Genomic DNA, 16,563 nt, shown 5'->3' on the forward strand with positions numbered 1-16,563 from the left:
AAACAAAACAAAACAAAACAAAAGGGATTCCTGTCCCTGTTGAATTTTTTGTCATGCTTCCGTGCTCCTTCAAAAGCCAGGGAGGGAGGGATCCAGTCTGAGAAAAGTCAGCATCAAGGACTACTTCAGTCCTCGTAGAAATCACTGCCAATGACTTTGGCCGCCACCTGTGTCCTGGATTATGTCTCTGCAGCTTCCCGTCTCCAGGACGACGCCTCCCTGAGTCCCTGTGTGTGAGTGACTTGGTGTTACAGGCTGGGTGAGGAGCTTTGCAGGGATTTAGCTTTTTCCAGGGCCGCCTGCCCTCAGGATTCCTGGGCCCTCATACTTCCTGTTTATATCTCATCTGCCTTTGGAGGAATGACCTTAGAGGAATTGGTGTGAGTAAGCCGGGAGGTTCTTGGTCCACCTCCATCCAACCGAGGGCAGCTGCCGGGTAAGGCAGAGGCAACCTTGGCTTTGAAGTCAGACTGCAAGGGTGAGTCTGAATGGCCTCGGGAAAGTTCTCTCTGAGCCTTCGTTTTTTTCACCTGTAAAGGCGATAGTCTGATAGTCTTGATAGTCTCCCCTAGCTTCAGGGTTTGTCAGGGGGATTCAGTGAGAACCTCATTTGAAGCAGCTGCTTTAGTTCCTCACACCTAATAAATGTTTAACCACTTACCCTCCTCTCCCACCACCCTTTCAACTTTGAACCTCTTCCTCCATCTCATCCCTGCTTAAGGCGCTGACGTTTTGGCCACAAAGAATGGCTCTTTTTGTTGCCACCAGGACTAGAATTCTTACCTTTCTGTTGCTTGGCCCTGGTAATCAAAGAACCACCAACACATTTGCAAGGCATCTCCAGCATTCTGGTTCTGGCCGCCCCTCTCTGTCTTGGTGTGAGTGCTATACCTGCATGGTGGGGAGATGAATGAAAGGGCAGTCTCTGGCTGTTTTCTGCTGATGAGGATGTGCTGAGCAGCCTCCTGCAAATGAGAAGCAGGGAAAAGACCAAACCAGCTTAGCTCATTAGCCGGGCGTGGTGGTGCCCCCTTGTAATCCCAGCTACTTGGGAGGCTGAGGCAGGAGAATTGTTTGAGCCTGGGAGGCTGAGGTTGCAGTGAGCCGAGATCATGCAATCTGGGAGAAAGAGCGAGGCTCCATCTCTTAAAAAAAAAAAAAAAAAAAAGAAAGAAAAGAAAAATTTGCCTGCCTTTGTCTTACAGAACAAAGGACAGGAGATTCCACTTTACCCTCTCATCATCACACCATATTCAGTTTTCTGTATATCCCACGACGTAGCATGCTTTGTGAAGGCAGGATACCCTGTCTGTTTGCTTTCTCTTGACTCCTAGCATAGTGTCTGCCACTACACAGTTCTTCAATAAAATTATGTTCAATAAACAAATACATCTTGGTTGGAAGGAAGGCTTTATTCATCGTGTGCAGTACTGTATTTCGTGGTTCCTGAGGTACCATATACCAGGATCACTCCAGCATACTACAGGGAAAGTGATTAATTTTTGAGGAACAAAGCAAAAATTAATTAAAAGTGACCCAGAGCTCTACACAGACTTGGCTTGCTGTCGTTGTAGCCACTGGAAACCCAAGTAGCCAGTACAGAATACAGTATGGAAAAATGAATTATTTTCCATTCCACTTGGGAAAGGAGAAAGAACCACTGCCATTATTGGCGTTTGATGCATGACCTTGGAATTTGTTTTTTTTTTTTTTTGGAGAAGGAGTCTCACTGTGTTGCCCAGGCTGGAGTGCAGTGGCATGATCTCGGCTCACTGCAACCTCTGCCTCCCGGGTGCAAGTGATTCTTTAGCCTCAGCCTCCTGAGTAGCTGGGATTACAGGTGCCTGCCACCACGCCTGGCTAATTTTTGTAATTTTAGTAGAGACGGAGTTTCACCATGTTGGCCAGGTTGGCCTCAATCTCCTGACCTCAAGTGATCTGCCCGCCTTGGCCTTCCAAAGTGCTGGGATTACAGGTGTGAGCCACTATGCCCAGCTGGAATTTGATGTTCTTTTAATCAGTGATATATCGGCATCAGGTTATAGGTTGGCAGTCAATTACAAGGTGATTGGCGCCATTCAGAATATACCAGAGACACAGTTTCTGTTGCTGAGTTGCCTGTAAAATTTAAATCTAATCTTCCCTGTCTGTTCAGCAGCCTTGGGCATTGAGGATCCTCTGACTTTGAAACACTGCCTTCCCTTGCTTTCTGCGATGCTATAGCCTCTTGGCATGCTTTCTTCTTCTTTTCTGATTGTTCTTGGCATATCACTTCTGTACCCTCAAATATTATTCATCCTTGGATTCATTGTTGGCTCTTGTTTCTACACATACTGTTTGGATTCCTTGGTGAAGTTGCTCTGTATGTGCCTGTTATTCTTAGTCATGCCCGCAGCCCAGAGCACTTCCTTAAACTCTGTCTCTTGAATGTCTCTATTTGGTGTACAGCATGGGCTTGTCAGTCTCCAAGACTGAATTCTGATCTTCATCCATATGTGTTCCTGTGTTTCTTGCTTAGTAAATGGCTCTGCCCTTTACCCAGGTCCCCTGGACAGCTCTTGGGCTTCCTCCCAGCCTTCTCCTTCTCCCTGCCCTCTGCCCCCAAACCAGTCCTGCGCTGAGCACTGTTTCTGTCTCTCACATGGGTCCCTGAGCCACTTGTGGTTCCTCCATCCTCAATGAGTTCTCTTCTTTCTCCCCGACTTGTGTTTTTCTGCCTTCAGTCTTGATCAGCTCTGACCCAATTTGCACATCATGGAGTGGTCTTCTTTCGTGACCATCCCACTCCCCCACTTACTCCCTGTAACTGCATTGACTTATAGCTCTTCCGTGGGTCTCTTGTAGAGTTGGGACAAAGTATCCAGTGCTTGATCTGGCTTCTAGGGCTCTGTTCCCTACTGGCTGTGTCTGTTTCTGTTCTACCTCTTATGGCGTGCTGTATGCCAGGGGTGACAGACAGTGGCAGGTAAGACACCACAACTCTTTCATCCAGTTTGCAAATAAATGATGGCCTGAGTCCCACAAGCTCCCCTCTTGCCACGCCCCTGCCTTGGGACTCTTGAGACCTCTCCACAATTCAGCAGCTAAAGCACTAATGCCAGGTCCTGTGTGGGGCAGGGCCTTCAGCACCACTGCCTGTGCCTTGCTTGGTGCCTCTCACTAATTTAGATGATTCAGTTCTGTATTTTTTTTTTTTTTTTTTTTTGAGATGGTATCTCGCTCTGTCGCCCAGGCTAGAGTGCAGTGGTGCGATCTCAGCTCATTGCAGCCTCTGCCTTCTGGGTTCAAGTGATTCTCGTGCCTCAGCCTCCTGTGTAGCTGGGACTACAGGTGTGTACCACCATGCCACCTACTTTTTGTATTTTTAGTAGAGATGGGGTTTCCTCATGTTGGCTAGGCTGGTCTCAAACTCCTGGCCTCATGTGACCTGCCCGCCTCAGCTTCCCAAAGTGTTGGGATTACAGGCATTAGCCACTGTGCCTGGCCCAATCCTGTATTTTGAACAACTCTCCTGGTTTCTACTGTCTTGAAACTCTTCAAGTCTGGCAGTTCTTTCCCTTCTACTACCTTCCTTCCTCAGCTCTCACCCAAACTCCTACCGGCCAAACTTCTATTCTCTCTTAAAAAAAAAAATATGGCCGGGTGTGGTGGCTCATGCCTGTAATCATAGCACTTTGGGAGGCCGAGGCAGGTGGATCACGAGGTCAAGAGAGAGATCGAGACCATCCTGGCTAACACGGTGAAACCCCGTCTCAACTAAAAATACAAAAAATTAGCCGGGTGTGGTGGCGGGCACCTGTAGTCCCAGCTACTTGGGAGGCTGAGGCAGGAGAATGGCATGAACCCAGGAAGTGGAGCTTCCAATGAGCAGAGAGTGTGCCACTGCACTCCAGCCTGAGCAACAGAGTGAGACTCCACCTCAAAAAAACAAAAAAAATTGGTAAAATATACATAATGAAATTTACTATTTCAGCCATTTGAAGTGTACGGTTCAGCATAAGAGTACTTAACGCACATTCACATGTCATACAATAATCTTTACCACCATTCATCTCAGAACCTTTCCATTTTTACAAACCAAAACTGTATTCATTAAACACTAACACTCACTCCCTCCAGTCCCCCGCCTCTGGCAGCCAGCATTCTACTTTCTGCCTCAGTGCATTCTACTACTTTAGGTTCCTTGTATCAGTGGGATCATGCAACATTTGTTCTTTTGTGTCTGGCTTTATTTAGCATAACGTCTTCAAAGATCGTCCATGTTGTAATATGTGTCAGAATTTCCTTTCTTTTTTTTTTAAAAAAAAGATGGAGTCTTGCTCTGTTGCCCAGGCTGCTGGAGTACAGTAAGTAGCGCTATCTCAGCTCACCACAACCTCTGCCTCCTGGGTCAAGTGATTCTGCTGACTCAGCCTCCCGAGTAGCTGGGACTACAGGTGTGCGTCATCATGCCTGGCTAATTTTTTTTTATTTTTAATAGAGATGGGGTTTCACTGTGTTGGCCAGGCTGCTCTTGAACCCTTGACCTCGTGATCTGCCCGCCTCGGCCTCCCAAAGTGCTGGGATTACTGGCATGAGCAACCACACCCAGCCCAGAATTTTCTTCTTTTTAAAGGCTGAATAATACTTTTGAGGGTATGTAGAACCCGTATTTTGTTTATTCCCATGATAGTTGGGTGTCTTCCACTTATGGGCTATAGTGAATGGTACTGCTATGAATATGAAGATGCAAATACATGTTTTTTCCACTTTTAGTTCCTTTGGGGAGTATACCCAGAAGGACAATGCTGGATCATGTTGTAATTCTATGTTTAATATTTTTTAGGAACCATCAGAGGGTTTTCCATAGTGGCTACACCATGTTGCATTCCCACGAGCAATGCACAAGAGGTCCATTTTCTCCACATCCTTGCCAACTCCACAGCCTTGCCAGTGCTGGCTTTTTATTTATTTTTATTTATTTATTTTTTGAGATGGAGTCTCACTTTGTCACCCAGGCTGGAGTGCAGCAGTGTGATCTCAGCTCATTGCAGCCTCCACCTCCCGGGTTCAAGTGATTTTCCTGCCTCAGCTTCCCAAGTAGCTGGGATTACAGGCATGAGCCACCGTGACTTGCTAATTTTTGTATTTTTAGTAGAGGCAGAGTTTCACTGTGTTGGCCAGGCTGGTCTCGAACTCCTGACCTCAAATGATCTGCCCGCCTTGGCCTCCCAAAGTGCTAGGAGTATAGGCGTGAGCCACCGCACCCAGCCAATGCTGGCTTTTTAAATTAGACAAAAGTTATACAGCTTTAATTGTATACATGGAGAGAACCAGAGAGTGATTACCACCCCCTTTTTTCGTATCTATCTATCTATATATATACACACACACTATACATATATATATATGTATAGTAACTTTATTATTTTTTGTAGGGACAGAATCTTACTGTTTTGCCCAGGGTGGTCTCAAACTCCTTGTCCTAAGTGATCCTCCCACCTTGGCCTCCCAAAGTGCTGGGATTACAGGCCTGAGCCACCATCCCTGGCCTCCTTTTTTCTGTTTTCATAATTGCCATCCTAATGGGTGTGAAGTGGTATCTCATGTGGTTTTGTTCTCTTCTCTCTTGAAGTTTCAGAATTGTTTTCAAAAAGCCAGTCATGAGCTCCCTACGTGGTTCAGCTGGACTGTGCCCCCCTATAGTCCTAAGTTCTTCTTCCTTCAAACCTATGTATGGAACTACCCATTTTCTTTCTTTCTTTTTTTTTTTTTTTTGTTGAGATGAAGTCTCGCTCTGTTGCCCATGCTGGAGTGCAGTGGCACTATCTTGGCTCACTGCAGCCTCTGCCTCCTGAGTTCAAGCGATTCTCCTGCCCCAGTCTCCCTAGTAGCTGTGATTACAGACGCACATCACCACGCCTGGCTAAGTTTTATATTTTTAGTAGGGACGGGGTTTCATCATATTGGCCAGGCTGGTCTCGAACTAGTGACTTCAGGTGATCCGCCTGCCTTGACCTCCCAAAGTGTTACGATTACAGGCTCATCCTTGTAGCTCCAGTGTCTGGAACTCCAGTATTTGGCTACTTGCATAGTAGAGGCCACCAAAGGACTGCATTCAAAATAACCACTTGAGGACCCTGACTTCAGAACACCCTGTTCATTTTCCTGGGAAGCCAAACCACTACTCTCAGTGGTCTGTATGCATCCTCAGTCAGTGGGAGCAGGTGGTAGTAATATACCCACAACTATAAATGAGAGAGACTGACTTCCTTGATCTTCAGTGGGGATTTTTGAAAATGGTTGATTGCACTCAAAGCAGAATTTATATTTTGCTTCATTGGGTCACCTTGGGCAACAACTGCATTTCTGTAGAACATTAATTTTGGATGTGTTTGCTCTTGCTTCTCTAGTTCTTTTAATTGTGATGTTAGAGTGTCAATTTTAGATCTTTCCTGCTTTCTCTTGTAGGCATTTAGTGCTATAAATTTCCCTCTACACACTGCTTTAAATGTGTCCCAGAGATTCTGGTATGTTGTATCTTTGTTCTCATTGGTTTCAAAGAACATCTTTATTTCTGCCTTCATTTCGTTATGTACCCAGTAGTCATTCAGGAGCAGGTTGTTCAGTTTCCATGTATTTGAGCGGTTTTAATTGAGTTTCTTAGTCCTGAGTTCTAGTTTGATTGCACTGTGGTCTGAGAGACAGTTTGTTATAATTTCTGTTCTTATACATTTGCTGAGGAGTGCTTTACTTCCAACTATGTGGTCAATTTTGGAATAAGTGCGATGTAGCAAACTATCACAAGAATGGAAAAACCAAATACCACATGTTCTCACTCATAGGTGGGAATTGAACAATGAGATCACTTGGACACAGGAAGGGGAATATCACACACCGGGTCCTATTGTGGGGAGGAGGGAGCGGGGAGGGATAGCATTAGCAGATATACCTAATATAAATGACGAGTTAATGGGTGAAGCACACCAACATGGCACATGTATACATATGTAACAAACCTGCACGTTGTGCACATGTACCCTAGAACTTAAAGTATAATAATTAAAAAAAAAGTTAGAAAAAATGAAAAAAAAATTAATTTTGGAGGAAGCTGTGTGTGCCAGGGGAGCCCTGGATGCATCCTTTTGATGGTGAGGGGAAGTCCAGTTCCTCACCCGCCCATCCCTGCTTTCGGTTCCCTGTTGGTGATTTTCTTTTGTGTTCATGCACGTGCAAATCAGCTGCTTTTGGTGAGGGAAGCCTTGGAAGGATGTCTGCTAAAGGTGCAAAGAAAATGCAGAGCTCCGTTCAAGGTGAAAAAAGTGGTTGACAACCGGCAGAAAGAAGCTGGCCTTAGGGAGGAAGTCAGAAGCCAGGGTGCTGTACCCCTTGGGCTCTTTGTTAACTCCTGGGTCACTGTAGCATGGGGATGTCCACAGGGTCCCTTGGGGGTGGGTCCTTGACACCCAGGGTGGCAGGGACCTGGGCCAGTGGCTATTTACTAAGGGGTATGAATGTGTCCCAGCATGTTAAGATCTAGTGGAGCTGGACTGATACCTCTTGGCGGAATGTGACCTCTGCCTGTTTCAAAGGTGTTTAATCCTGCTGTTTCATAAATTAAGACTCAGGCCTGTAATTCCAGCACTTTGGGAGGCCGAGGTGAGTGGATCACTTGAGGCCTGGATTTCGAGACCAGCCTGGCCAACATGGTGAAACCCTGTCTCCATTAAAAATACAAAAATTAGCTGGGCATGGTGGTAGGCACCTGTAATTCCAGCTACTTGGGAGGCTGAGGCAGGAGAATCGCTTGAACCCAGGAGGCAGAGGTTTCAGTGAGCTGAGACCATGCCCTGGCACTCCAACCTGGGCGACAGAGTGAGACTCCGCCTAAAAAAAAAAAAAAAAAGTAAAAGAGACTCAGTTTGGCCTCTGAGTTGTCAGTTTTTAGATCACAGTTATCCAGCCTGAGTTCCATGGGTCCTTTGCTTTGCTCCTTTCAGAATGTAAATGACTCTTCAGCTCATGATGGGGTATGCCCCTAAAAGGCAGTGAGACACAAGTTTTAGAAGTCCTTCTTAGAAATTTCCCACTTTTTTTTTTTTTTTTTTTAATAAGAGACGGGGTCTTTCTCTGTTGCCAGACTAGAGTGCAGTGGTGCAATCATGGCTCTCTGCAGCCTTCAACTTCCTGGCTCAAGCGATCCTCCCCCTTCAGCCTCTCTGGTAGCCGGGACTGCATGTGCACGCCACCGTGCCTGCTTAATTTATTTCCGACTCTTTAATAAAGGAGGTGCTATGCTGTAAACTCTCACAGGATACAGGTGTATTATGCTGAGCTCTGGGTCTGGAAGGCAGTCTTGTGGCTAGTTGGAAGATGGCCAAGTGACAGAGCTCAGCCCGTTGTTGGCACTCTGCTCTGCCAATCCATTTGTGCCTTGCAGTCAGGCTGGTTCAGTTTGGGATGTGACAGATTTGGGAGCACCTGTATTCACTGAGTTCTCAGACTGGCACATGAGCGAACTTGGTTTACCTTTGTTCCTGGCATGGCTGATACCACGTGTGGCTGATTCTGTTAGATTCTGCCCTCAGATTCATCCCTCTGTCTTCTTTGGCTTTGATAGAACCCAGATTTTGCTTGAGGCTGTGATATGTACTCCTTTGTCTCGGTGAGGGATCCTGAAGGATTAAGCCAGTTTTGAGTTTTGTTCTCTGCTTTCTCTGCTCCCTTGTGATTTGTCTGGGATTACTTGTTCTTTCCTGATAAAAGGGGCGATAGAGCTGGCTTCATCCCGTTCCCTTTCTTCCTGCTCAATTGTGAATGAGATGCCCAGAGTTATGACAGTCCTCTGGGACAGCGAGATCAAAAGGTTGGAGATTCTAGCCTGACATAGCCTTCGTATCACTGGCCTATTTCCAGACCAACCCAGCTCCATGGACTTGGATTTTCTTTGTGTGTGGGTTTTTTTCATTTTGTTTTGTTTTTAGAGACAGGGCCTTGCTCTGTTAACGAGGCTGGAGTGCAGTGGTGCAGTCATAGCTCACTACAGCCTCAAACTCCTGGGCTCCAGCCATTCCCCTGCCTCAGCCTCCTAAGTAGCTGGGACTTCGGGTGTGTGCCGCCACACTAGGCTCCTTGTAGTTGGGTTTTCTGTTTCCTTTTTGTAGAGATGGGGTCTTACCATGTTGCCCAGGCTGGTCTTGGGTTTTCTGATTTTTTTGTTGAGCAATACTTTGTTTGTTTTGGGGCAGTGTTGTCACATTGATGAGACACCCCTCGCCCCCCCCATGGCTGTGGAGCACAGGTGTTGCTCCGTTCCTGGCGTGTTCTCGGTCTTCTATAGATGATTGTCAGATGACTGAAGAACATGTCCTGTCTCACTGCATTATTCCCTGTGGTTGCAAATGATAGAAAATCCTTTAGACTGATTTGAAAAATCAGATGAAGGACATTTATATATTGACCCAAGTAAGTAAGAAATCATCTCAGAGTTGAGCTGGATTCAGGGGCCCTGCCTTCTCCCAAATGTGCTGTCCCTCCGGCATAGCTTCTCTGTGGTTGGGTGTCTTTTCAGATGGGGTCTCTCTACATGGTGGGGTGGAAAATGGCCCCAGGTAGCTACAGGTTTCCAGGGATGAGAGATCCTACTTCTCGAAGGGGGTCGGCACACTCCCTGCTTACGGGTCGTATTACAGGTTTTGTGAGCCATGCAGTCTCCATAGCAGTGACTCAGCTCTGCCACTGGAGCAGAAACTCAGCCACAGACCATATGGGAGCAAATGGGTGTGGCTGCGTTCCAGGAACACTGTGCTTACAAAAACAGTTCGGAGGCCAAATTTGACCCCCGGGCCATAGTTTGCTGACCTCAGCTCCTTGAGGAGACAAGGCGTCTTTTCTGGTGGCTCCAGAGAACCCTGTGGTCCAGGGCTGAGACTAGGGTGAGGTTAATGAGACACTCACTTTGGCTACAAAATTGAAGGTGGTACCAAAAAACTTATCAATCAAGATAACTCATATTTTTATGTAATATTAAAAAAAATGAAAGTTGCATATGCCGTGGTTCTGGCCAGTTAATTGCCTGCCCTGGGTTAGCTGTCCACCCCTGCTGTAGGGGGAGGTTAGGGCAGTGTGGAAGGATCCCAGTGGAATGGGTTTCCCATACGAAAGAGGGGTGCTCTTACTAGAAGAAAGGGAAAAGGACCAGAAAAGGACCAGGCTTGGTGGCTTATGCCTGTAATCCCAGTGCTTTGGGAGTCTGATGCTGGAGGATCATTTGATTTCAGGAGTTCAAGACCAGCCTGATAATGTAGTGAGACCCTCATCTCTACAGAAAAAAACAAACAAACAAAAGCCATGTATAGTGGTGTACACCTGTAGTCCCAGCTACTTGTGAGCCTGAGGTGGGAGGATCGCTTGAGCCCAGGAGTTCAAGACTGCAGTGTACTATGATCGTGCCACTGTGCTCTAGCCTGGGCGACAGAGCGAGACCTTGTCCCCAGCCCGCCCCTCAAAAAAAAAAAAAACCAAAAAAAACTCCAAACAAGGAAAAGGAATGCTGTTTGGTGCAAGTGTGGTAGTGATATTAATAGCTGGTTTTCACTGAGCACCAATTATATGCCAGGTATGTTAATTGCTATGGCTAACATTTATTCACTGCATTATTGGATACACTTGACATGTATTCCTATTTCTCATTTTTCCCTCATAGCAATCCATACAGGTAGGTACTGTTCTCCCCATTGTACAGATGAAGAAAGTAGAGGACAAAAAAAGTTTCCCAAGGTGACACAGTGCCTGAACTAGAATTTGGGACAAGGTTTTTGTCTTCCTTGTGGTCTCTAAGGTATGAATTCTTGGCATTGGTGATGGCATCGGTGATAGGTTAAGACTTGATAGAAACTTTCCCAAAAGCCTGGTGCTGTTAGTCATCCTCTTTTAACAGGTGCCCCAGGGCAGCTCTTCTCAACACCCCTCCCTGGCACTTGTTTTTGTTGGCGTTTGGCTTTCAGGTGTTTGCAGAACCAGAAGCCCTTGCCCGCTTTTTGACTTAGCACCATGTTTCAAAGCAGATCAGCGTATATCTCTAAATTAAATTACGGACACGGCAGGCGCTAATTGGCAGGTGAGCTGCACTTTAAATAGAGCACATTCATTCTGGCAGTGGAAGCAGAACCCTGCTGGGATAATTCTTATCATCAGCAGCATCACCCTGACAAGCTTTAAAAGGATTCTGTAGCAGTAAGCAATTTGCAGAATTGAAAGGTGAAAACATACTTTAAAGCATTCATGTAGATTCAAGGTCGGAGGGAGGTGACTGCGTTTTTCAAGACAGGCTGCAGGTGAGAGTCACTTGATTGGAAATGTGATGGACGTACAGATAATGGTCTGGGGTATTTCGAAACACTTTGTTGGCCAGCTGACTGAGGGAGTTGTCACCAGATTCCCCGTCCTGGTTTCTGAGTGAGGCGGAGAGTGGAAGGAAGGCGGTTGTGTACAGTTGTGTGGATTAGACTGATCTGATGAGCTTGGGAAGTGGATTAGTTTGACATTCAGGGATTGAGACAGTAGATAGTCTTGAGGGACCTGCCCTCTTGCTGGTTTTTGTTATTCCTGGGAAGATTATTCTAAATGATCCCAGCGATTGGCTTGATCCCACATACTTACGCTCACGCATACAGATGTGTACATTTAGATGCTGCGAACACAGAAGAACCCACGTAAATGCCCTCTGCTGTGAAGGGAATTAATTATTAAGCAAATGCTGATTGGTCATCATGGACTGGGCACTCTGCTTGGTGCTTTCCTTCCCTTTCTAGTTACCCCAGTAACCTTGGGTGATTCTGTACTTTTGTGTTGATTTTATGGGAGAGGATTTTCAGGCTTAGCATGGTTGAGTGACTTGCGGAAGGTCATTTGGTTGAATGGACTTTTTCTCTGTTCGTCCTGCCTGCTAGACTGGAAGTCCCTTAGGGACGAGTTCTTGTTGTCTCTAACTGGTGACACATAGCCTACCTCGGTTCACAGCTCATAGAAAGAATGCAGTGCATCCTGGTGAAGTTGAATTGAAACATTAGAGTGAACTTAACTAGCCTGCCATGCAGTTTCTGGAGATGGGTGTACTTGCCTACTTCTGGAAGGCAGGTTCAAAGCCTTTGTGATGTTTCAGAGGGGACTGTGAGCCTGTTTAGCTCCTAGATTGAAAGCCGGGTCTAACTGCAAAGACTCAGCTTCCCCCACTTGGAGTATTAAACAGTTGTGAACGTGACCATTTCGAAGAAGGCCAAGTCCCCTCATTTTGCAAGGCAGCGTGATTTGGGTTTGCAGTGAGCTCTGAGGTCCCTTTCTGCCATACTGTTTACTAACTGTGTTGCTGGGTGAGTCGCTTTACTTGTCCTGGCTTCAGACCTTGTCTTTCACATGGAGATGGCCTTGGTTGTGATGATGTCAGATGTAAAGTGTTTACTGCAATGGCTGGTGCTTAGTTACTGCTCAGTAAATAGTAGTTGCTGTTGCTGCTGTTATTATTATTGCCAGCCCGCAAAAGTGTTGAAGAGCCAATGTTAAGTGAAGAAAATTGATCACAAAATTATGTATACACTAGCATGACAACTATGAAAAAATCTGGGGTTGGGCATGGTGGCTCCCGACTGTAATCCTAGCATTTTGGGAATCTTAGGCAAGAGGATCACTTGAAGCCAGGAGTTTGATACCAGACTGCACAACATAGCAGAACATCGTCTCTACAAATAAATAAAAAATTAAAAAATTAGCTGGGCATGGGGGTGCATGCCTGTGTCTCAGCTACTCGGGAGGCCGAGACAGGAGGATCACTTGAGGCCAGGACATTGAGGCTGCAGTGAACTCCAGCCTGGGTGACAGAGGGGGAGGCCTTGTCTCAAAAATAAACAAATAATAATTTAAAATGTATATAAAAAAATTTAAAAATCTGTGTACATGTGGATAAAAAGTGGTGGGATGTGAGGAGATACAAGTAGTTGTAGGAATGACTGTCTTATGGGTAAAAATAAACTGTCTTGAGTTTCCCATAAAGCCTTCAATCTGTTCCTATCCTCAGACTGAGTCATTTGACATGTGGAAATCTTTCCTAAGGAACTAGAAATGAGGACAATTATTTATGTATAGGGGTGTTCTTTACTGCGCAGAAGGAAAGTTGGCCATGTGCCATGCCCTTAGTAGTAGGGAAATAGTTATGTTTTACTGGAAAACCATCAAAAATCATCTTTTTTTTTTTTTTTTTTTTGAGACAGAGTCTCGCTTAGTCGCCCAGGCTGGAGTGCAATGGCGCGATCTCGGCTCACTGCAAGCTCCGCCTCCCAGGTTCACGCCATTTTCCTGCCTCAGCCTCCCGAGTAGCTGGGACTACAGGCGCCCGCCGCCTCGCCCGGCTAATTTTTTGCATTTTTAGTAGAGACGGGGTTTCACCGTGTTAGCCAGGATGGTCTCGATCTCCTGACCTCGTGATCCGCCCGCCTCGGCCTCCCAAAGTGCTGGGATTACAGGCGTGAGCCACTGCGCCCGGCCCAAAAATCATCTTTGAAAGACTTTTAATTATAATAGGAAAATGTTCATGATCTAGACAAGAAATAAATGAATCAGGATATAAAATTACACATATAACTATGTATGCATATACACTCATACAATATGATGTGGTTTTATTTATTTATTTTTTGAGACAGAGTTTCGCTCTGTCACCAACCTGGAGTGTAGTGGCATGATAGCGGCTCACTGCAACCTCCACCTCCCGGGTTCAAGCAATTCTGCTGCCTCAGCCTCCCGAGTAGCTGGGACTACAGGCATGCGCCACCATGCCCAGCTAATTTTTGTATTTTTAGTCGAGACGGGATTTCACCATTTTGGCCAGGATGTTCTCAATCTCTTGACCTTGTGATCTGCCTGCCTCAGCCTCCCAAAGTGCTGGGATTACAGGAGTGAGCTACCGTGCCAGCCTATTTTTTTTGTTTTTTTGTTTTTTTTGAGACAGAGTCTTTCTCTGTTGCCCGGGCTGGAGTGCAGTGGTGTGATCTCAGCTCACTGCAACCTCTGCCTCCTGGGTTTAAGTGAGTCTCCTGCCTCAGCCTCCCGTGTAGCTGGGATTACAGGCACCTGCCACCAGGCCTGGCTCATTATTGTATTTTTAGTAGAGATGGGGTTTCACCATGTTGGTCAGGCTGGTCTGGAACCCCTGACCTCAGATGATCCGCTTGCATTGGCCTCCTGGAGTGCTGGGATTACAGGCGTGAGCCACCGTGCCCGGCCTGATGTGTTCTTTTCTTCTGGCTGCTGTAACAAATTAATACACAGTTGGTGACTTTTAAACACTATAATTTATTCTCCCACCGTTCCGGAGGCCAGAAGTCCCAAATCAGCTTCACTGGGCTAAAGTCAAGGTGACAGACAGCAGGGCTGCTTGCTTCTGGAGGCTCCAGGGCCGAATCCGTTCCTGGCCCTTCCAGAGTCTGCTCGCTGCCCACTTTCCTTGGCTGTGGCTGCCCCATACTAGTCTTTGCTTCTCTGGTCACATCATGTCCTCCTATTCTGCGTCAAGTTTCTCTCTGCCTGTCCCTGCCTCTGATGAAGATGTTGTGATTACATCAGCCTCACAGGGGTGATGCAAGATAACCTCCCAATTTCCAGATCCTAACACAGTTGCAAAGACTCTTTTACCGTATAACATAATATGCAGAGAATTCTGGAGCTTAGGAAGTCAATATCTTTGAGGATTATAATTCAGCCTACAGCAAATGTTGATTTTATTATAAAAAAGAAAAATGCAGTAAAAAAGACTGAGAATTCTTGAAAATGTCAACTTTGGTCTTTTCTGGATGAGAGGTTTTAAAGTCATTCTTATTTTTGATATAGTCTTCTGTATCTCCCACCTTTTTTAAAATTTCATTATTGTTTTGGAGGCTAAGTCTTGCTCTGTCACCAGGCTGAAGTGCAGTGGTGCAATCTCAGCTCCCTGCAACCTCTGCCTCCTGGGTTTAAGTGATTCTCCTGCCTCAGCCTGCCCGGTAGGTGGGATTGCAGGTGTGCACCACCACGCCCAGCTAATTTTTGCATTTTTAGTAGAGACGGGGTTTTACCGTGTTGGCCAGGCTGGTCTCGAACTCCTGACCTCAAGTGATCCACCACGTCAGCCTCCCAAGTGCCAGGATTACAGGCGTGAGCCACCGTTCCCAGTCTCAATTTTTATTTTAGATTCAGGGGATACATGTGCAGGTTTGTTACCTGGGTACATTGCGTGATGCTAAGGTTTAGGGCATGATTGAACCCATCTCCCAGGTAGTGAACATAGTACCTGGTAGGTAGTTTTTCAGTTCGTGCTGTCCTCCCTCTCTACTCTCTCTAGCAGTCCCCAGTATCTGTTGTTTGCTCTCTTTATGTCTGTGTGTACCCAGTGTTTAGCTTCCATTTATAAGTGAGAATATGCAGTATTTCATTTTCTATTTCTGTGTAATTTGCTTAGGATAATGGCCTCCAGTCATCCGTGTTGCTGCATAGGACACAATTTTGTTCTTTTTCAAGGCTGCGTAGTATTCCGTTGTGTAAATGTATCACATTTTGTTTATACAGTCCACTATTGGTGGGTATCTGGGTTGATTCCATGTCTTTGGTGTTATCCCCCACCTTTTCCATCCTAAGGGGATACTCTGTTACAATCTTCATCATGGCCTAGGGGCTTTGTGTGTTCCTTTCCCAATGCTAAGTACCCCAGGCTGAGTGCCAGGTGCCTGTGCCCTCTCTCCGTAGAGCCCGTGTTCTGGTACTACGTGAAGGAGGTCCTCAACAAGCACGAGCTGCAGCGCTTCTACTCCCTGCGCCACATCGCCTCCGACGTGGGCCGGGGCCGCGCCTGGCTGCGCTGTGCCCTCAACGAGCACTCCCTAGAGCGCTACCTCCACATGCTCCTGGCCGACCGCTGCAGGCTCAGGTACGTGGCTGGGACGGGACCTGGGATGGGGTGGAACAAGGGGTGAAGATCTTGGAGTCTGGAGTCAGACCACCTGGATTTTCATCCTAGTTCCCCGATCTGGGGCAAGTGGGCCTCCCTCTGACAGCTCTGGAGTGTTCTGCTGAGCTGTGGGGAAACTTGGGGGAGAATCATTGAGAGACTGCCTGTAAAGGGCTCGGCATGGCACTTGAATGTGGAGAGAGCTGTTGTCTTAGGACATAGCTTGCTCTTCACTTTCTGGATTTTTTTTTTTTTTTTTTTTGAGACGGAGTCTCACTCTGTCGCCCAGGCTGGAGTGCAGTGGCCGCATCTCAGCTCACTGCAAGCTCCACCTCCCGGGTTCACGCCATTCTCCTGCCTCAGCCTCCCGAGTAGCTGGGACTACAGGCGCCCGCCACCTTGCCCGGCTAGTTTTTTTTTTTTTATTTTTAGTAGAGACGGGGTTTCACCGTGCTAGCCAGGATGGTCTCGATCTCCTGACCTCGTGATCCGCCCGTCTCAGCCTCCCAAAGTGCTGGGATTACAGGCTTGAGCCACCGCGCCCGGCCTTTTTTTTTTTTTTTTTTTTTTTTTAAGACTGGGTCTTGCTTTGTTGCCCAAGTTGGAGTGCA

General features: G+C 46.6%; 1 protein-coding gene across 44 annotated transcripts in view; it reads left to right on the forward strand.

Annotated features, from left to right (window-relative positions):
- Window positions 1-16,563, forward strand: part of SNX29 (sorting nexin 29) — a 657,788-nt gene that overhangs the window by 50,168 nt on the left and 591,057 nt on the right. For all 44 annotated transcript variants that reach the window (XR_013412446.1, XR_013412447.1, XR_013412452.1 and 41 more), the window contains one exon: window positions 15,751-15,931. Coding sequence is in view for 26 of the 44 variants with exons in the window: in XM_077987279.1 (XP_077843405.1) it covers window positions 15,751-15,931 (181 nt within the window). In the remaining 18 variants the exon portion in view is untranslated. The remainder of the gene's footprint in view (window positions 1-15,750; window positions 15,932-16,563) is intronic.

This window comes from Macaca mulatta, chromosome 20, assembly GCF_049350105.2.
Source record: "Macaca mulatta isolate MMU2019108-1 chromosome 20, T2T-MMU8v2.0, whole genome shotgun sequence".
NCBI classification, from domain to species: Eukaryota; Metazoa; Chordata; class Mammalia; order Primates; family Cercopithecidae; genus Macaca; species Macaca mulatta.